A 22,478-nucleotide genomic window follows, 5' to 3' on the forward strand; every position below is an offset into this window, starting at 1 on the left:
CAAGACAACATAAGAGTATGGGACCACAAGATCATAATAACATTATATATTTAATTAGATGCCAATCAGATTGTAAAGCATGTTACATAGGCAGTACAACAGCAAAATTCGGGACATCAAAAATTTCTAACACTCGTGCATACTACCACTTTAATAGCTTCAAATCTAATTTAGCAAGTACAGAACTAACACAACATGTTCAATCTTATAATCATAACCCACTCATCGATTCAGCGATCACAATAGTTAAACTAAATTCCAGTTATAAAATCCTTCAAAACGAAGCCCTCGTCATTGAGTGGTTTAAGCACCACACATCACTTAACATATTAAACAAAAAGATTCCCGCCAACTTCTCCCCTATTTGGAATTTAGCATGTATTAAGTTTCCGCGTGCACTGAGATGCATTTCGGGAACCCAACCTGTATATAGCACACTCTCCCCTCCCCACTATAGCTAACTGAAGATGATTTCGAAAGTTGCTCGTGTGCAGCTATTAGCTTTTATCTCACTTCATTTAATTTATTTTAATTAGACAACCATAGAATGGAAGGTGCACTTTCCTTTCTTAGGAAAATTTTTCAAGCCCATAACTTAGTTTTTAAATTTATAATCCCCATAAGTTATTAGAATCTCTTAACCATTATGCACTTGGAAAAACTTTCAACCAACTAAGCAGATTACTATGAGGTCAGTGCTGAAAAATTAAGCTAAGCTACATCCACGATCCAGCCCTCATACCACAATCAACATATACAATAAAAGAGATGCTTTTAATTTTAATGTAGTGAGTTTTATCCACTGGCACTCTTAACATTTCTAAAAAAGTACATGCTAATATAATACTCTCCCAATGCATCAGAATTGCGACAATATACAGTAGTGACTGTCTCTTTGCTGACAACATTAAACAACTCCATGATAAATTGAAGTGCAGTAATTTCCCTACAGCATTCCTCTACCATCATTTCGAAAAAGCGGTAAATATTATAAAATTCAATAAACTTATAAACTACAACTTTGATATAAACAACATATTTACTGTTTGATTACATATTATTTTCAAGCTTGTACATAATGTATAGTCATATACCCCCTAGCCTCTGTTGTGTCTCACGGTGTAGAAAGCTTGTGTCTACAGATTGGCAATACATAGGGGTATTGTTCTGTTATGTCCCATATTTTTTTTTTTTTTACAATAACAATACCAATACTGACTTAAATATATGAGGAATTTGTCCAGACATCTGTCCAGGGACCAACTATGGTACGGGTTCAGCAACCCAAGCACAACTATATTTCTCTTCTTCAAATTGCTTTCTCCTTTCCTTAATTACTACATTTTATTTCTTGTGCGCAATTAGGCTGGCCAAAAGCAATATCGAGATGCTATTCCTCTGCTATCGCTCCCTTTTTTCTTCTGATACAAAGTTGTGTCTTTCTACACTACTTTGTCAGTCAACAGTAATCTCCCTCTGCTGGCACTTTGCCTCATTTGTTTATTTAGCTACTTCCCCGTAACACGGGACATTTCACTTTGATGACTCCACTTCCTCCTCGTCGCACGTGGTTGCTTCAACTGATATAAACATTCTGGACAGCTATCTGTCGGCTTTATCCTTGGTTCTCCAACGTTACTTTGTAAACACCACAGGCCACTATTTCACAGATTCTGTTCCAAACACACAGTAAGTTGAAGTAATTTTTGTAATGTATCTGTCCTTTTGATTTCAATTCCCCCCCCCCAAAGTTCTTTTGGCATTTTTTTTTTTTTTTTTTTTGTAATTTTACTCTTTTCTTTTTGGTCTCTGTCAGGTCAGCAGTGATTTATACATTTCTCATGTATACATCATAACAGAAACAGAGACCCTAATTATTGTGGTGGCTCCTACGGTTTTGGCTGCCAACCATATGAAGAAGTAGTTAAAGCTCTAGGACCCACTTCTTTAGGTAACATTGTTATCTTCATTATTATTTCTATTTTTATGTTAATCAATTTATTTCAGGTTATCTCCTTCACCTTACAGGCCTTCTCAATTTTTCCATGGTAATTACAATTGACAGGTCAACATCCCTTCCATATACACTGAATATAAACATCTGTCTATATATAATTATAATTTTATATATATAAAATTATGTTATTAATAACTATATAAAGTAATTAGTACTCAATTTATTAGATACTTAATTTATACTTAATTACTTAAATAGTATAGATTCCTTATTCAGTTTAGATTTTTTTTCTTTAGAAAAATATGAAGAAAAATATTTTTTTTATTTCCAGATTATATCAGCCAATGTAAGCACCAGAGATCACTCTCCTTTGTGGCTAGATAATCTGGAAGCTCCTATTGATGTTACTCACACATACAGTGTTAACTGGATTGCTACTAGGTAAGCATGGAAAAATGCTTCCCCTTAATATTTTTCCTTTTGTCTTGTCTTTCAATGTTACAGTTAAAATACAGTCAAAGCTGATGTTTAAACTACATTGCACCAGTTATCCTCAGAGATACACTGATTTGAAACAAAGAAATAGAAAATGAAGGAGTGATGCACAGCTAATGAAATTAATCCAAAAATTACCATGCTACACTGAAAAGAACAGAGATCAGAGGTTTTTCTTTTCAGTTAATGTGACAAGTATCCTAAGTGTTGAGTGCCTTGGAGAAACTGACATCATCTTTGACTGCCTTATTTTGTTTAGTATTGGTGAAAGGGAGCTTTTGAATGTTGTATTGGGAGGGGGAGTTAACTTCAGTTTTTGTGGATGATGTTTTATTTTTTTTACTTTACTTATGTTTTTATGTTCAAAATTTAGGTTTGTATAAGTAGGGTTACTTCATAAATTTCTAGCTCACTCTTTAAAGTGTTACTCAATGCATAGTAGCTGTGCACTTTGTCCAGCAATGCTCCAGGTTCACGATCCCAATTTGTAGTCACTTTCAAAAAAGGAGTGTGCAGCCTGTAAAAGGATTTAGGTTTGTTAAGGGGAAGTCTTCTCTGACAACTTTTATTGGATACTATGATGTGGTTACAAAGGAACTTGATGCAAAAAATAATTTTGATATCATATAGTTGGATTTCGGGAAAGATGTGCTCTTCGTGGACTAATGTTATTAGTGGAGTCCCCCAAGGTTCAGTATTGGGCCCACTTTTTTTTGTATATTTATCAATGATATTGATGAAGGTATATCAGGCTTAATATTCAAGTTGGCAGATGGTACTAAGGTTGGCATTTGTTGGCATATTGATTTATGCACCAACATCGAGCCATGATGATGAAGAGGTTGAAGAAATGTACACGGAAATTGAGAGTCCTCTAGATGAGCAGAAAACCCACTACACTATTATTATGGGGGACTTCAATGCTAAGGTTGAAAAAAAAAAAACAGCACAGAAAGGGGAACTATAGGAAATTTTGGAATTGGTGAAAGAAATGAAAGAGGTGAAAGACTTGTGGAATTTGCAGAATCTCAAGGACTGTCAGTAATGAACACTTTTTTCAAGAAAAGGGTGAACAGAAAGTGGACATGGAAGAGTCCAAATGGATTAACTACTAATGAAATTGACTTCATCCTCACTAACAGAAGATATATTGTGAATGATGTTACCGTCCTGAATAAGGTAAATGTTGGAAGTGATCACAGAATGGTAAGATGTACACTTGATATAGATGTAGGAAAGGAAAAAACTGACTTGAGTAAATAATACAAAGGTCTTTGAGATAACAGAAGAGGAGAAAAAGCAGTATGTACTGGAACTTAAGAACAAGTTTGAGCTTCTGCAGACTGCTCAGGACCAAGATATCAGCGAGGAATATTACAACTTTCTGAAAGTGATAAAGCCCAAAAAACCTATAGGGAAAAAGAAATCCAAATAAGAAAAAATTAGTCAAGAAACACATGTCATGATGAACCGAAGACGACAAATGAAGAGCAAGAAAAACACTGACAGGGAGAAAATTTGAGTATACTGAGTTATGCAAAGCCATTAGAAATAGACTCAGAGAGGACATAAGAAGATTTAACACAAGAAAAGTAGAACAAACATTAAGGGAAAACAAAGGATTTAAATCAGCAGTAATACAGAAAGACAAATGATACTGAAACTGAAGAACAGTGATGGTGTACTTATAAACAGCAGAGAATTCATAATTCAAATAGCAGAAGACTACTATAGAGAATTATACAAGGAGCAGGGGAATGATGCCAGCAGTGGGGAAGATGGATTGCAAAGTAGCAACACATACGACATACCCGATATTCTTCCTGATGAGGTAGAACATGCATTGAAGAAAATGAAGAATCAGAAAGCCCCGGGGGAAGATGAAGTTACTGTAGAGTTGTTAAAATTGGGAGGAAGAGACATAACACTGGCAAGTTATGTCTCTTCACTGGCAAGGCTCTTCACAAAGTGCATTAGAAAAGGTGTGATGCCTAAGCAGTGGAATAATGCAATCATAGTTTTGCTGCATAAGAAAGGAGATAAATCAGAAATTGGAAATTATAGACCAATTAGCTTGTTATCCCACATCTACAAGTTGTTCACAGGGTCATTACTAACAGATGTAATGACCCTGTGAACAACTGTAAAGAAAGAATACTTGATGAGAATCAACCGAAAGAGCAAGCTGGGTTTAGGATAGGATTCTCAACTATGGATCACCTTCACGTAATATCACAGCTAATGGAGAAAGCAAATGAATATAAAACACTGTTATGCCTGGCATTTGTGGATTATTAAAAGGCATTTGACTCCATACAGCATAAGGCAATGTTTTGGGCACTGGAAAGACAAGGCATAGATAACCCATATATTATGATTTTGAAGAAAATATATGAGAGTGCTACCTCCTTTATTAGACTAGACAAAGACAGTAGGAAATTTAAAATCGAGAAAGGAGTTCTACAAGGAGACGCAATATCTCCGAAGCTGTTTACTGCTGCCCTTGAGGAAGCTTTCAGAAGATTAGACTGGTTGTAGAAAGGAGTCAATGTGAACGAAGAGTACCTAAACCATTTACGATTTGCAGATGACATTGTGGTCATAAGCCACGATCCCAAAGAATTAGAGGAAAATCTTAATCAGTTATGCACAGTTAGTAAGGATTTTGGACTAAAGATGAATATGGCTAAAACAAAAGTAATGATGAACAAGTATGCCACAGAAAGGGAAATAATGATTGAAGGAGCAGTAATTGAAAAGGTGGAGTCATATACTTATCTGGGACAAGTTATTAGCTGTAATAATGATAAATGGCTGAAGTCAAGAGAAGAATAAATTTTGGATGGATAGCATTCAGGAAATATAGTCACATACGAAGAACAATATCCCAGTTTGTCTGAAACGTAAAATAATGAACCAATGTATATTCCCCACCATGACTTATGGAAGTGAAACTTGGGCACTCACAAAAAGAATGGAAGAGAAGCTGAGAACTATACAGCGAAGAATGGAACGAATTATATTGGGAATCAGACTGTTAGATAAGAAGAGAAACACATGGATTAGGCAGCAAACTCAAGTAAAGGACATTCTTATCAAAACTAAAGAACTAAAATGGTCTTGGGCAGGACACATAGCTTGAAGACATGATGACAGATGGACTAAGAAAATAACAGAATGGTATCCAAGAGGAGCTAGAAGAAAATCTGGAAGACTAAGGCGGAGATGGATAGATGAAATTCATGAGTTTGTGGGTAGTAAATGGATGGCCATTGCTCAAAACAGAAGGAACTGGAAAGTTGCTGGAGAGGCCTTCATCCTGCAGTGGATTGAAAATGGCTGATGATGATGGTGATGACTAAGGTTGGCAGGATTGTTAATGACACTAAAGACAGTGTGCTATTGCAACAGAATCTAGAAAATTTGGGCAGATGGGCTGAGAAGTGGCAACTGAAATTTAACATTGACAAATACAAAGTACTGCATATGGGTAGAAGTAACCCCCCAGAGGAATGTACCAACTGTGTGATACTACACTTAGGGTGGTAGAAAATGAAAAAGGCCTGGGAGTAATTGTGCAGTCAGATATGAAGTTTTTTGAGCAGTGCAAAGAGACTGCCTGAGAAGGTCATAGGGTATTGTCAATGATATACAGGAATTTTACTAGTAGGGAAAAGGAGGTGATTATCCCTTTGTATAAACAATGGTTAGGCCACACCTTGAGTACTGCATACAGATCTGGAGGCCTCATTTTAGGAAGAATGTAGAGTTGCTTGAGGGAAACAAATAGGTTCTCTTACCAAGAAAGGCTTAAGTTCTTCAAATTGCAGCATCTGGAGACTAGACACCTGCGAGGTGATCTGATTGAGGTGTATAAGGCTTTGAATAGGTTGAGCAGCTCAATTCTGATGGGTTTCTTCCTCTTGCTCAAATTATAAACCTGAGGGGGTATAAATTCAAATTGAGGAAAGGCAGTTATCGATCATTAGTGCTAAATTGTTAAAAAATTGCAGATTTAAAAGTCAGTTAAATAATCCTGAATATCAAATTAATTGCATAGCTTAATTTGTGGTACTCGCCTTTTTATATAATCTGCAATTGATGTGTTGAGATAGGATAAAATGGTAGTTGAGTTTAAAAATTGGAATTAATAAATTTTGGAAATGGAGTTTAAAATATTCTCAAGGAAATAGAAGTGCACGTCTTCATCCTTGGTTGTCATGAATTAAAAGTTGAAATGATAAAGCTAGGAAAGTTAAACTAGGAGGCCAAGAGCCGTAACGAATTGGCTTTCGTTGTTAACGTCTTCAGTTGGTGATAGTGGGAGGGAGTGAACACGTGTACTGTATTTAAAAGACTATGTTCCCATGATGCTCTTTGATACATGTGGTAATCTCAGGTGCATGAGATTCCAAGCCGGTGAGAGGTTATAGGGTAGTTTGGCATTTAATACATTAAATTTAGAATGATGACGAAACCACTCTATGAAAAGGGCTTCGTACTGAAAAATTTTAAAACTAGATTTTCATTTAATGATAGGGATGGCTGAATCAACTAAGGGGTGTGGTTGTGGGCTTTACATGTAACATAAGTTCTGTATTTGATTGTCCTGTTCTAAAGCTATTGTAGTGGTAATATGCGCGTGTGTTTGATGTTTTTGACGAGCCATATTTAGAGTTTGTACTACCAATGTAGCATGCATTACAGTTTTGTTGACATTTAATTAGATAAACGATATTGTTCATGTCGCTGATTTGATATTTATGTGTGTCTTTATATGAATTAAACATTGATCCTAGTTTATTGTATGTTGAAAATATGAGAGTGATGTCTGTACCCGTAAATAATCGACTGAATCTAGCAAGATCACTATGGTAAGGAATAACAACATGTGTGTTGTTGTGTGTAATGTGTTTGGATGGTTTGTTGATATCATTTTGGAAGGTGGTGATAATTTGTTGGATTAACTGAAGAGGATATTTTCTGGATATGAATTTTTCTGTAAGGTATTGAATTCATTGGATAGGTTTTCTTGTGTAGAACTGTATTTGATGGCATTATACATTTGATTATAGAGGACAGCTTTTTTTGTACTAAGTGGATGGTGCGACCCAAAATGTAAATATTTTCTGGTATGGGTATTTTTTCTGTAAATTCTAGTTCTGAGTTTAGTATCTGTTTTATATATGATGAGATTAAGGAAATTAATCTGTCCGTTTTCTTCTAATTCAAGGGTAAATTTTAATCTGTCGTGCATTGAATTAAATTTAATAAAAAGGTTATCAATTATGGTTTTGTCTCCTGTGATAAGGATGTCATTTGCGTATCGGGTATATAATTTATATCTCTGGAGGGAGATTAACTTAATCACTAATACCATAGTGATTCTTAATAAAAATACATATATCGACAAAATGAAACATCCTATCTGACCAGAATACATGCAAACCCGATAATACGTACAACATATCCAAACACAAAATAAACTTGACATTATCTTAAGAAAATTGAGGACAAATAAAGAAATCACCTTACACGCTTTACAACAAATCGGAATATGAAATAATATCATACCTCACATGTTTGGTATTACCAAACTACACAAACCCAATCACCCACCAAGATCAGTAATCTCCTTCAATAAATCAGCTTTTGCCAATTTATCCTCCTTTCTTGTTAAGATCATTTCCCCCCTTACAAGGGCACCTCCGTAGCCAAGTGGGCAGGGGCAGTAGTGCGTAGCACACGCTTCTTGATTAGGCAGGGGTTCGAGCCCATGACCACCAAATATGGAGGATATGGAAAGGTTAGGGAATGCCACCGCATATCCCTGGAGCAATATGGCCTTAGTTGCTAATGCTCCTAAAAACCAAATAACAAACAAACAAACCCCTTACAAGATTTTCGAAATATAAAATTAATAACACCACCCAAGCTTTGGAAAAAATAAGTCCTATTACAATCTCCAATAAAGACATTTTAGCATCTTTTGATGTAGTTTCTTTATACACTAATGTACACCTGCCATCTACACTACAAGCTTTACGTAATTTTCTAATGGATGATAGCACCTTAACCAACCACACCTCTCTCTCAATCAATAGTATATTAGAACTTACATCATTTTTATTAGATGCTAAATATTTCCATTTCCACAATCAGATATACCGGCAAATATATGGTTTACCTATGGGATTGGGAATCTCAGCCCCCCTTATCCGAAATATACCTAGCCTCCATAGAAAATCAAATTTTACAACCTCTCCCTCCAGAGATTAAATTATATACCTGATACACAGATGACATAGTAGTAGTAGTAGTGGCATATGATGCAAGAAAGCAAATGTGTATGAGCTTATGCAGCATCAGCCAAAAAAAAAAAAAATCACACCATACCCTCCAAATGCCTGTCCAGTTCCTCCTTAAATTTATTCAAGCTATCAACTTCCACAACGACAGATGGAAGTTTGTTCCAGCAATTAACCACCCACTGGCTAAAGGCAAATTTCCGCACATCTATTCTACATCTGTCCTTTCTTAATTTGAATTTATGCCCCCTTAGGTTCGTAATCTGAACAAGTGGAAGGATCCCATCAGAATTCAGCGTGCTCAATCCATTCAAGGCCTTATACACCTCAATCAGATCACCGCGCAGGTGCCTAGTCTCCAGCCACTACAATTTGCAGAACTTAAGCTTCTCTTGATAAGAGGATCCCTTCATTCCCCTCACCAATCTTGTTGCCCTTCTCTGTACACGTTCAAGTAAATCTACATCCTTCCTAAAATGAGGCCTCCAGACCTGTACGCAGTACTCAAGGCGTGGCGTGACCATTGCCTTATACAGAGGGATAATCACCTCCTTTTCCCTGCTAGCAAAATTCTTATATATATTTGACAAAACCCCATGACCTGCCCTGGCAGCCTGTCTGCATTGCTCAGAAAACTTCATATCTGACTGCACAATTACTCCCAGGTCTTTTTCATTTTTTACCACCTTAAGTGTAGTACCACACAGTTGGTACGTTTCTCTGGGGTTACTTCTACCCATATGCAGTACTTTGCATTTGTCAAGGTTAAACTTCAGTTGCCACTTCTTAGCCCATCTGCCCAAATTATCTAGATCCTGTTGCAGTAGCACACTGCCATTACTGTCATTAACAACCCTGCCAACCTTTGTATCATCTGCAAACTTCGACACTAAGCCTGATATACCGTCATCAATATCATTGATAAATATACAAAACAACGGTGGATCCAACACCGAACCCTGTGGGACTCCACTAATAACATTAGTCCAAGAAGAGCAGCACCCACTGATTACGACCCTCTGTCTTCTCGCACTTAACCATCCTTTTATCCATTGTAGCAACTTACCCTTAATACCATTCTGCTCCAATTTGTACAATAGTCCTCCACTTCCGTGTGCAACAGTGTCAAAAGCTTTCCTGAAATCCAAATACAAAGTATATATCAAAATTATTTTTTGCATCCAGTTCCTTTGTAACCACATCATAATATCCTATCAAATTTGTCAGACAAGACTTTCCCTTAACAAACCCATACTGTGTCTGAATTATTGTCGCAGTCTTGTCTAGATGATCCTGCAATGCATCTTTAACATCCTTATCACAGGAGACAAAACCATAATTGATAACCTTTTTATTAAATTTAATTCAATGCACGACAGATTAAAATTTACCCTTGAATTAGAAGAAAACGGACAGATTAATTTCCTTAATCTCATCATATATAAAACAGATACTAAACTCAGAACTAGAATTTACAGAAAAAATACCCATACCAGAAAATATTTACATTTCGAGTCGCACCATCCACTTAGTACAAAAAAAGCTGTCCTCTATAATCAAATGTATAATGCCATCAAATACAGTTCTACACAAGAAAACCTATCCAATGAACTCCAATACCTTACAGAAAAATTCATATCCAGAAAATATCCTCTTCAGTTAATCCAACAAATTATCACCACCATCCAAAATGATATCAACAAACCATCCAAACACATTACACGCAATAACACACATGTTGTTATTCCTTACCACAGTGATCTTGCTAGACAGTTCAGTCGATTATTTACCGGTACAGACATCACTCTCATATTTTCAACATATAATAAACTAGGATCAATGTTTAATTCATATAAAGACAAATATCAAATCAGTGACATGAACAATATAGTTTATCTAATTAAATGTATACAAAACTGTAATGCATGCTACATTGATAGTACAACCTCTAAATATGGCTCCACAAAAACATCAAACACATGTGCATATTACCACTACAATAGCTTTAGAACAGGACAATCAAATACAGAACTCACGTTACATGTACAAGCCAACAACCACACCCCCCTTAGTTGATTCAGCCATCCCTATCATTAAATTAAAATCTAGTTTTAAAATTTTTCGGTACGAAGCCCTTATCATAGAGTGGTTTCGTCATCCTTCTAAATTTAATGTATTAAATGCCAAACTACCCATAACCTCTCACCGGCTTGGAATCTCATGCACCTGAGATTACCACATGTATCAAAGAGCATCACGGGAACATAGTCTTTTAAATACAGTACACGTGTTCACTCCCTCCCACTATCGCCAACTGAAGACGTTAACAACGAAAGCCAATTCTTTCCTAGCTTTATCATTTCAACTTTTAATTCATGACAATCAAGGATGAAGACTTGCACTCCTATTTCCTTGAGCATATTTTAAACTCCGTTTCCAAAATTTAAACATATCCATATTAATTTCAATTTTTAAACTCAACTACCATTTTATCCTATCTCAACCCATCAATTGCAGATTATATAAAAAGATGAGTACTGCAAATTAAGCTATGCTATTAATTTGAGTCAATTTAAATTGGTACTTTAAGAATTCTACAATTTATCTAATGCTGAATATTTAACTTCTGATTCAAAATGGTTGCACAAAGTGGGATAATTCCTCCAAACTGCAGTTGTCGTCCACAAACTACAAGCTGCCCATCTGGGCCCGAACACACAACCGACTGTTATAATTTCCACTTCAAGTTCATTCTCAATCAATTGTGCTGGTTATTTGCAGATTGGTGATATGATGGATACAGTTTTTTTTTAAAATTATTTCCATGCCTTTATGTTTTGGAACATGCGGGCCTAAAGAATTTTCACTTCAAAACTATGTCAGTAGTGTGATAGGCATCATTTCATCTGTATCTCATATTGTGCTCATCCCTCACATTGAAGGCCATGACACCGTTTCAAAATCTGCCAACATTTCATCTTCAGAAAGTTTATTTAATATCTTAGTTGCCCTCATCCCCCCAGTCCCTTCAATGTCACTAGTTTTTTGAATACTGTCCAAACTGTTGGAATCACTTGGACAATCACTTGGAAATTTACTGAAAGGCATGGATCACTCACTTCTCCAAAAAACAGGACTGCTTTCAGGAGAAGGGAACCACAACACTGGTTGACCATAGGCTATTATCCGTGTCGGAAATATGCTTTAATGTTCTGACTGGCTATGGAATTGACTAGTGCGACTTATCGGTAGGTGGGATAGGTGGCTGCATTGGTTTTATGGACACCTCTAAAATTCGTCCTTTCTAATTGCCTATAGCCCAGAGGTGGGAACAATACGTACAAAGTTAAGTCTCTCGTAATCTGTGTTATCTCATAATCTGTTTGCTGGGGATGGGGCCTGTTCGCCCCACCATAGTTCCAGCTCTGTATACTCAATAATTGAATTCAGAATTTCATTTGCAAAGTCTTGTCTAGATCAATGGTTCTCTACCTTTATTTGCTCTTGGCCCACTTCTGAGTTTCATTCACCTCTGTGGCTCCAACCCTCATATTGTTTAATTACAATAAATGTAATATTTATAACATATTATTTGTTATAACATAAGGAATATTAATAATAAAAAAGGGGGTTTATTAACTACAATCTTTATTTATAATAGAATTTTTAGTCATAATATTTTGTTTATTCCCAATGTACAGTTATGCTCCTAACAAAAAATATTACAATAATATTATTGTCCCTTAGTTTAGTGAGATATGCAAGGATCTCACTAATTTCTTTTTTTATAAAATCAGTAATAATTTTATTTTAGAAGTGAACTTTTCGTGGCCCACTTAACAGTTTCCATGCCCCCCCCCCCCAAATTTTATGACTTTTACCCGGTGGCCCCTCAGAAATACGGCATTAGCAGAGGAACATGATGCAAGAAAGCAAGCTTATGCAGGATCAGCCAATGGGGGGGGGGGTTGAAATGTCCTCCCACCAGTTCGATCCAAATACCTGTCCAGCTTAGCCTTAAATTTATTTAGGCTATCAACTTCCAAAACAAAGGATGGAAGTCTTTTCTACCAACCAACTACCTGCTGGCTAAAGGCAAACTTCCGCACATCTGTCTGATTATTCTGAGAAAGAGGAAGAATCCCATCTGCATTGAGCATCCTCAAACCTTTCAAGGCTTTATGCACCTCAATCAGATCACCTCGCAGGTGCCTAGTGTCCAGACACTGTAATTTGCAAAACTTAAGCTTTTCTTCGTAAGAACAACCTTTTGTTCCATTCACTAATCTTGTTGCCCTTCTCTGTACCCGTTCCAACAGCTCTACATCCTTCTTAAAATGAGGACTCCAGACCTGTATACAGTACTCAAGGTGTGGCCTAACCATTGCCTTATACAAGGGGATAATCACCTCCTTATCCCTGCTAGAAAAATTCCTGTATATCATTGACAAGACACCATGAGCTGGCGCCTCCGTAGCGAGATGGGCAGGAGCAGTAGTGTGTAGCAGACGCTTCTTGATTAGACCGGGGTTTGAGCACGTGACCACCAAATACGGAGGATGTGGAAAGGTCATGGAATGACTACTGCATATCCCCGGAGCAATATGGCCTTAGTTGCTAATGCTCCTAAAAACCAAACAAACAACACCATGAGCTACCCTTGCAGACCTTCTGCACTGCTCAGAAAACTTCATATCTGCCTGCACAATTACCCCCATGTCCTTTTCATTCTCTACCACTGTCAGTGTACTACCCCAGAGTTGATACGTTACTCTGGGGTTACTCCCATATGTACTACTTTCTATTTGTCAATGTTAAACTTCATTTGACACCTCTCTGCCCATCTGCTCAACTTTTCTAGATCCTGTTGCAGCAGCGTACTGTCATTAGTGTCCTTAACAACCCTGCCAACCTTCGTATCATCTGCAAACTTGGACATTAAGCTTGATATACCCTCATCAATATCATTTATAAATACAGAAAAAAAAAACAGTGGACCCAACACTGAACCCTGAGAACTCCACTAATAATAACATTAATCCACAATGAGCAGTGTCCATTGATTACCACCCTGTCTTCTCCCCCACTCAACCATCCCTTTATCCATAGCAGCAATTTGCCTCCAATGCCACACTGCTCCAATTTGTTCAGCAGTCTTCCATGTGCAACAGCCTTTCTAAGATTTTTTTTTTTTTTTTTAGCATTAGCATTAGTAGAGGCATTTGATGCAAGAAAGCAAGCTTATGCAGCATCAGCCAAAAAAAAAAAAAAAAAAAAAAACCCACTTCCACTTCACCCCTTTGTTCGTTCAAAATACCTGTCCAGCTGAGCCTTAAACTTATTTAGGCTATCAACCTCCACCACAAGGGATGGAAGTCTGTTCCACCAACCAACCACCCGCTGGCTAAAGGCAAATTTCTGCACGTCTATCCTACATCTGTCTTTCCTCAATTTGAATTTATGCCCTCTCAGGTGATTTTTCTGAGCTAGAGGAAGAATCCCATCAGCATTGAGCATGCTTAAACCATTCAAGGCTTTATACACCTCTATCAGATCACCTCGCTGGTGCCTAGTCTCCAGACACTGTAATTTGCAAAACTTAAGCCTTTCTTCGTAAGAGCACCCTTCGTAAGATCCAAATATATGATTTCAGAGTTATTCCCTGCATCCAGTTCCTTTGTGACCACATCATAGTATCCAATCAAATTGGTCAGGCAAGACTTTCCCTTAACAAAACCATGCTGTGTCCGAGCTATAACTGAAGTCTTGTCTAGATGATCCTGCAGTGCCTCTTTAACCAGTGCCTCCATTAATTTTCCTGGAACAGAAGTTAAACTAGCAAGTCTATAATTACTTGTGTAAAGGGAAGGGTTTTTGCTTTCATAAAGGCAACTATATGGTGGTCTGAGACAGTATTTAAATTCTATATGGTGGGACCAACTGATGATGTTACCAACAGAAAATTCAAAATGGGAAGCATTCAAAGAATTTATCTTGGAAGCTATTAGGCTTTACATACCAACTAAGAAATATTGTTCAAGGTTTAGGCCTAAATGGATGTCAGATGAACTAATGGCCTCTGTTGAGAACCATTGGTCTAGATGATCCTGCAATGTATCCTTAACCAGTGACTCCATTATTTTCCCTTGGTCTGTAATTACTCGTGTCACCCTTACATACCCCCTTTGTGAATTAGGAGTACATTTGCATAGCTTCAGTATATGAGGACTTCCCTTGAGTCCAGAGATGCTCTCGTAGTTATGGTTAAGGGTTTGCTTACTTCCCTTACTGCCTCCTTTAATGTAACTGGATAGATCCCATCCACCCTAGGTGCCTTGCTTACGTTTAACTTCACCAATTTCTCCTCCACTTTTCTCTCAGTTGTTACAAAATTGCTAAGCATCCTGTTACAGTTTGATAAACTTCCGGCATATTCCTCCCTTAATAACTCCTTATGTGTGAATTTAAATGCAAAATACTCATTCAGATTATCAGCTATCTGAGCAGGATTATCAACAGTCGAACCATCAATATCAACTGAACCAATCTGATTCATCCCCTTCTTTCTAAAGTTTATGTAATTAAAGAAGTTCTTGCTGTTTTTCTTAGCATCCGTTGCCAAAGATTTCTCATAATCTGCCTTTGCTTGCCTAATCTCCTTTGTGATTTGATTACAGACTAGCTTATATCTGCCATAGGCTCCTGTGTTGCCTGATAATTTATATGCATCCCTTGAATTTTTCTTCTCTGCCATGAGTCATTAGTTCATCTGATATCCATTTAGGCCTGAAACTTGAATAGTATTTCTTAGTTGATATGAAAAGCCTAGTAGTGTCTAAGATAAGTCCCTGAAGATTTTCCATTTAGAATTTACCATTGGTAACATCATAAATTGATCCCATTGTATAGAATTTAAAAACTGTTTGAGACCACTAGTCACCTTTATGAAAATAAAAACCCTTCCCTTTACCTTTGATGATAGTTATATCTTTAAGTAAATCCCACATCAGTACACTGTGATCACTGTCACCTAGTGGTTCCTTTATGTGCAAATTCTTAATGCATGGATAATCACTGCTGATAATTAGATCAAGGGTATTACTCCCTCTGGTTGGGAGTAATACCCTTCGAACATGCTGCTGTAGAAAACAATCCTCCAATAAATCCACAAGTCTTGCAATCGTGCGAGTGACCAAACCACAAGTTCCAGTCAATATCTGGAAAGTTAAAATTCCCCATTACAAGTCATTTTGAATTACTGACCCATTCTACAATTGTTCGTTGTACTCATTAGTCATTAGAACTAGGTAGCATAAGGTTTAATGTAAAACTAGATAGCGAAACATGTAGCACTGTATTAGAAATCTGTTAGCTTAGTATAGTATAGTAATATTAATTAATCAGTAAAATTTACTAATGTTATTAATTTCAGTCAATTAAATTGTACTTTTTTAACTAAATACATATAGCCTAAATTTTAGAAAAGTTACATATAAATTAATATATATAACTTGACAGGAGATAAGAAAGTCATATAACGTAACTCGGAGATAATACTCGATACTGAAATATATATATATTTTTTTTTTTTTTTTTTTGTTATAACCAGATTGGGATATAAGTTTAGGGTTATATTTTTGTATTGAAATTTTATTTGAAATTGAATCGAAATCATGACTCAGACCAGAGCAGCAAAAGGCTCAAACTAATGGGAGTGCTGTGGCTCAGAGGAGAACTGAGCGGGCGGTAGTCCTCTGAATCACAGCCTTTTGAAATGCATTGCGTGTTTGATGTTTGTGGACAATCAGGAATGGGACATGATATTGCCAAGGCGAATGTCTTTGTGTGTGCGCGATGTAAGGAGTGTCAGGAAACCAGGCACCAACTCATTGTTATCGGCCTATATGAGATCGTGAAGGACAGGGTGGATGCCCTCAAAAGATTTAAATTGAGGTGCCCATCAAGCTCTCAGCTGTCCACATCAATGCCAGAGCTCACACTTAAACATCATGCAACACAGCGGTATCCACCAAGGCAGAATGCGCTGGTCCAAAAGGAACTATTGTTGTTGGTGACTCTATTGTCAGAAAAATGGGGAACATATTGTGCAAACAGCATAGGTGGGACAGAACCAGAGTGTCTGCCAGGAGCAAATGTTGATGACGTTGTAGAGCAGATATAATCGTTTAAGGGCATAAAGGGTGATATTGTTGTACACATTGACACTAATAATATTCAGAGTAGGAGACCGGCCGAATTATTAAACAAGTAGAGGTGAACGTTGAAAAAAAGCCGCGAGTTACGGTTGAATTTGAAAGTGTCTGCAATTCTGCCCAGACACAATAGGAGGGATTATATGATGAGAGCCTTGTTGAACAATTCGGCCCTGGAGAGATTGTGCAAGACTCAAGGGGTAGAATTTTTCCCAGCCTGGTCTGTGCTTGTTAACAGGAGAGACTGCTCCTACAGGAATGGGATACACTTAAATAGAAAGGGTGCAAGAATATTTGCTGATGCTATCGATGCAGTGTTAGGTGGGTCGGAAAACTGCTAGCTTGGGGGGATACAAGGACTAATAGATTAACAGTAGACACTGGCAGAGGTGAAAGTGATTCTTGCACTGCTTCTATTGGTATGAGCAGTAGCCTGAAAAACAAGGTGCAGGGGATTCCAGAGACTGTTGGGAGTCATTGCTGAATAAGAAAATACATGGGCTGTGTTAGGATAATTAAGAATAGGAACAGGTGAATGTATACTTGCGTGTACACCAATTCTAGGAGTTTGGTAAATAAATTTGATGAATTTGAGGTGTTGGTCAAAATATTAAAGGCAGATATTGTTGGGTTATTATTATTATTATTATTATTATTATTAGCCATATGGTGTAAGGAAGCCTGAGGCTTATGCTGTACCAGCCAATAAAAAAAAATATTCCCACGTTACCCTGAGAGGGAGAGAGAGTCAGAAGTAGAAGGGAATCACCAAGAAAGCAAGAAAGAGAAGAATAATGATATCCAGCTCAGGGCTCTGGGTTTGCCAAGCCCATATCACCAGTTTAGTCATGGGTTTCACCTAGGGTTACCATCTGTACTCTTTTTCGGGATGGTAAAACAGCGTACTCTTACTTTTCAATTATCAAAGCAGAATGTACTCTTTTTGAAACTCTGAAATTATAAAATAAAAAAATCAGATTATCTAACGCCTCTCTTCAACCACATATATTACATAGCACGCAGATTCCACACAATAAATTGCAAGCAGCGACAAACATAATGAATAATAACTGTGCATACCCAGTTTTGCCTTTTGCCGTTACTCATTTGATTTGAATTGCATGACGGCACTGCCACTGTTGCCAACAACCCACCCAGACTCATAACCTCTGTGTACTAAACTTGACGTGTTCGACAATTTTACAATTATTGTATGGGGAACCAAAAAATGTTAGCCAAAGTTCAAAGTAGTGCAAAATATTTTTTTGCACTACTTTGAACAACTACTTTATAGTTGTTTATTGCAAAAGCATTTGCAATATAGATAGCATTAGCATTAGTAGAGGCATTTGATGCAAGAAAGCAAGCTTATGCAGCATCAGCCAAAAAAAAAAAATAAAGTAAAATAGATAAATAAAAAATAACCACTTCCACTTCACCCATCTGTTCGTTCGAAATACCTGTCCAGCTGAGCCTTAAACTTATTTAGGCTATCAACTTCCACGACAAGAGATGGAAGTCTGTTCCACCTACCAACCACCCGCTGGCTAAAGGCAAATTTCCGCACATCTATCCTACATCTGTCTTTCCTCAATTTGAATTTATGCCCTCTCAGGTGATTATTCTGAGCAAGAGGAAGAATCCCATCAGCATTGAGCATGCTCAAACCATTCAAGGCTTTGTACAAATCTATCAGATCACCTCGCTGGTGCCTAGTCTCCAGACACTGTAATTCGCAAAACTTAAGCCTTTCTTCGTAAGAGCACCCCTTTGTTCCATTCACTAATCTTGTTGCCCTTCTCTGTACTCGTTCCAGCAGCTCTACATCCTTCTTGAAATGAGGCCCCCAGGCTGTATACAGTACTCCAGGTGTATCCTGACCATTGCCTTATACAACGGAATAATCACCTCCTTATCCCTGCTGGACAAATTTTTATATATCATTGATAATACACCATGAGCTACTATTGCAGCCCGTCTGCACTGCTCAGAGAACTTCATATCTGCCTGCACAACCACCCCCAAGTCCCTTTCATTCTCTACCACTGTCAGTGTAGTACCACAGAGTTGATACGTTGCTCTGGGGTTGCTGTTTCCCATGTGTAGTACTTTACATTTGTCAATGTTAAACTTCATTTGCCACCTCTCAGCCCATCTGCTCAACCTTTCCAGATTCTGTTGCAGCAGCATAGTGTCAGTAGTGTCCTTGACAACCCTGCCAACCTTCGTATCGTCTGCAAACTTGGACATTAAGCTTGATATACCATCATCAATATCATTTATAAATACAGAAAACAATAAAGGACCCAATACTGAACCCTGAGGAACTCCATTAATAACATTAGTCCATGATGAGCAGTGTCCATTAATTACCACTCTCTGTCTTCTCCCCCTCAACCACCCCTTTATCCATAGCAGCAATTTGCCTCCAATGTCACACTGCTCCAATTTGTGCAGCAGTCTTCCATGTGCAACAGTATCAAAAGCCTTTCTAAGATCCAAGTATATAATATCAAAGTTATTCCCTGCATCCAGTTCTTTTGTGACTGCATCATAGTATCCAATCAAATTGGTCAGGCAAGACTTCCCCTTAACAAAACCATGCTGTGTCCGAGCTATAACTGAAGTCTTGTCTAAATGATCCTGCAGTGCTTCTTTAACCAGTGCCTCCATTAATTTTCCAGGAACAGAAGTTAAACTCACAGGTCTATAATTATTTGTGTCAGCCTTTTATCCTCCCTTGTGAATTGGGGTCACATTTGCACATCTCCAGTCCATGGGTACCTCCCCTGAGTCCAAGGAAGCTCTCATAATTATGGCTAAGGGTTTGCTTACTTCCTTTGCTGCCTCCTTTAATATAACTGGATAGATCCCATCCACCCCAGGTGCCTTTCTTGTGTTTATCTTCAACAATTTCTCCTCCACTTTACTCTCAGTTATTACAAGATTCTCTAGCTTACTGCTAGAGTTGAATACACCTCTTGCATTCCCCTCTCTGAATAATTCCTCGTGTGAATGTCGATGCAAAATTTGATTTAGTTTATTAGCTAACTGAGCAGGATCATCAACAGTTGAACCATCATTATCAAGGGGACCAGTCCGATTCATCCCCTTCCTTGTAGAGTTTACATAAGCAAAGAACTCTTCGCTGTTTTTCTTTGCATCCTTTGCCAAAGATTTCTCATAATCTGCCTTCGCCTGCCTAACCTCCTTTGTAACTTGGTTACAAATCAACTTGTATCTATCATAGGCTTCTGTGTCACGTGTTAATTTGTATGTATCCCATGCATTTTTCTTCTCTGCCATATGCCTCATTAGTTCATCTGACATCCATTTAGGCCTAAACCTTGAACAATATTTCTTAGTTGGTATGTAAAGCCTAGTAGCTTGCAAGATAAGTTCTTTGAATGCTTCCCATTTTGAATTTGCTGTTGGTAACATCATCAGTTGATCCCACTGTATAGAATTTAAATACTGTCTCAGTCCATCGTAGTCGCCCTTACGAAAGCAATACCCCTTCCCTTTACCCCTAATGGTAGTTACCTCTTTGAGTAACTCCCACTTCAGAACACTATGATCACTGCCACCTAGTGGTTCATTTATCTGCAGATTCTTAATGCTTGAAGAATCACTACTGATAATCAAATCAAGAGTATTACTCCCTCTAGTTGCCTCCCGAACATGCTGATGTAGAAAACAATCATCCAATAAATCCACAAAAGCCTTGCTAGTGTGTGAGTGACCAGCCCCCAAATTCCAGTCAATATCTGGGAAATTAAAATCTCCCATTATAAGACTTTCTGATTTACTGGCCCATGTATTTCTCTGTACAGTTTCTTATTATACTAATCAGAGTCATTAGGCCTATAGCACACTCCTACTCTCAATTTTGATCTCCCAATGCTTATGTCACACCAAACTGACTCGACACTGCACTGTCCAGCGATGTCTACTGGCTTCACTTCCTTGGATTTTATGTGTTTCTTAACTAATAGCATAACCCCTCCTCCCTTCCTATCCTGTCTATCCTTTCTGTAGACATTGTACTCCCCAAATTCCAGTTCTGCATTCCTTATATCTGTGTGACACCACGTCTCTGAAATCCCAACAATATCTGCCTTTGATGTTTTGAGCAATACCTCAAATTCATCAAATTTATTTACTAAACTCCTAGCATTGGTGTACATGCAAGTATACATGCACCTGCTCTTCCTCTTAGCCACCCTAACACAACCCATGTGTTCACTTGTACCCCCATGATTCCCTGCAGTCTCTGAAATATCCTGCATCTTATTTTCCAGGCTGCTGCTCATTCCAGTAGAAGGAGTGCAAGAATCACTTTCTCCTCTGCCAGTGGCTACTGTTAATCTATTAGTCCTTGTATCTCCCCAAGCCAGCAGTTTTCCGACCCACCTAACACTGCCTCGATAGCATCAGCAAACATTCTTGCACCCTTTCTATTTAAGTGTATGCCATCCCTGTAGAAGCAGTCTCTCCTGTTAACAAGTACAGACCAGGCTGAAAAAAATTCTACCCCTTGAGCCCTGCACAATCTTTCCAGTGCCGAATTGATCGACAGGGCTCTCATCATATACTCCCTCCTATCGTGTCTGGGCTGAATTGCCTACACTTTCAAATTCAACCCTAATTCACGGCTTTTTTTCATCAGTGACCTGTACTTGTTAAGTAATTCCGCCGGTCTCCAAGTTACCTACTTTAATTTGATTTTTGTAATACTAATAAAAATTTAATATTTTCGCTAATAAAAATAATGTTCTACATTTTTTTTAATTTGAAATTACCGTGCCCCCCCGTCGCTCATTCCCTGATCACCTGATCTATACTGTACTCTTTTCTTATGATCCAGGGATGGTAATCCTAGTTTCACCACTTCAAGCCTCCATCCAATAAGCGAAGTGGTGGTATTACACCGATTGATAAGATTCATCTCCCCACCTAGCGTTAGTATTAGTACTTGTAAGTATTAGTATTATATTATTAGCATCATATTATTTTATATTAGTATTAGTGGTATTTACATAAATACCACCACTACTAATACTAATTATTGTACATTTTATTACATTATAATTTTAAATAGATTAATTTAAATGAAGCTGTTAATGTAAAACTGTAAAAATATGGGAAATTGTTTCATGTCACACCATTATGTTTCCCCTGCAGACACTGCAATATTTCAACTAAGTCGTGCCGTAAAGACATGATGTGAAAACGTGTCCGTTGACACGAGAACCCCAAATTGGAAATATTATCTAGGGTATGAAGCCATGTGGTGTAGTGTAGTAGTGAAGTCAGTCTCCCACTCTTCAACTTCCTACTGATTTATCTTGTAGTTTTAGTGTAACATAACAGGCCATGTTCATGGCTTTACCATCCAACCACTGCCAGCTATGGGTGGATGGTAAAGCTACGAACACCAGTTAACACAGACGTGGTGTGAAACAGATATAAGGAATGCAGAACTGGAATTTGGGGAGTACAATG

The 22,478-nt window shown here is 37.7% G+C and overlaps 1 protein-coding gene across 1 annotated transcript in view; it reads left to right on the forward strand.

Moving 5' to 3' along the window:
* Positions 1-22,478, forward strand: part of LOC150077646 (transmembrane 9 superfamily member 1-like) — a 274,121-nt gene that overhangs the window by 103,948 nt on the left and 147,695 nt on the right. The window contains exon 6 of the mRNA XM_090385415.1: positions 2,289-2,398. Within this exon, the coding sequence (XP_090241541.1) occupies positions 2,289-2,398 (110 nt within the window). The remainder of the gene's footprint in view (positions 1-2,288; positions 2,399-22,478) is intronic.

This window comes from Mastigoproctus giganteus, chromosome 11 (genome assembly GCF_048544385.1).
Source record: "Mastigoproctus giganteus isolate SK-2022 chromosome 11, ASM4854438v1, whole genome shotgun sequence".
NCBI classification, from domain to species: domain Eukaryota; kingdom Metazoa; phylum Arthropoda; class Arachnida; order Uropygi; family Thelyphonidae; genus Mastigoproctus; species Mastigoproctus giganteus.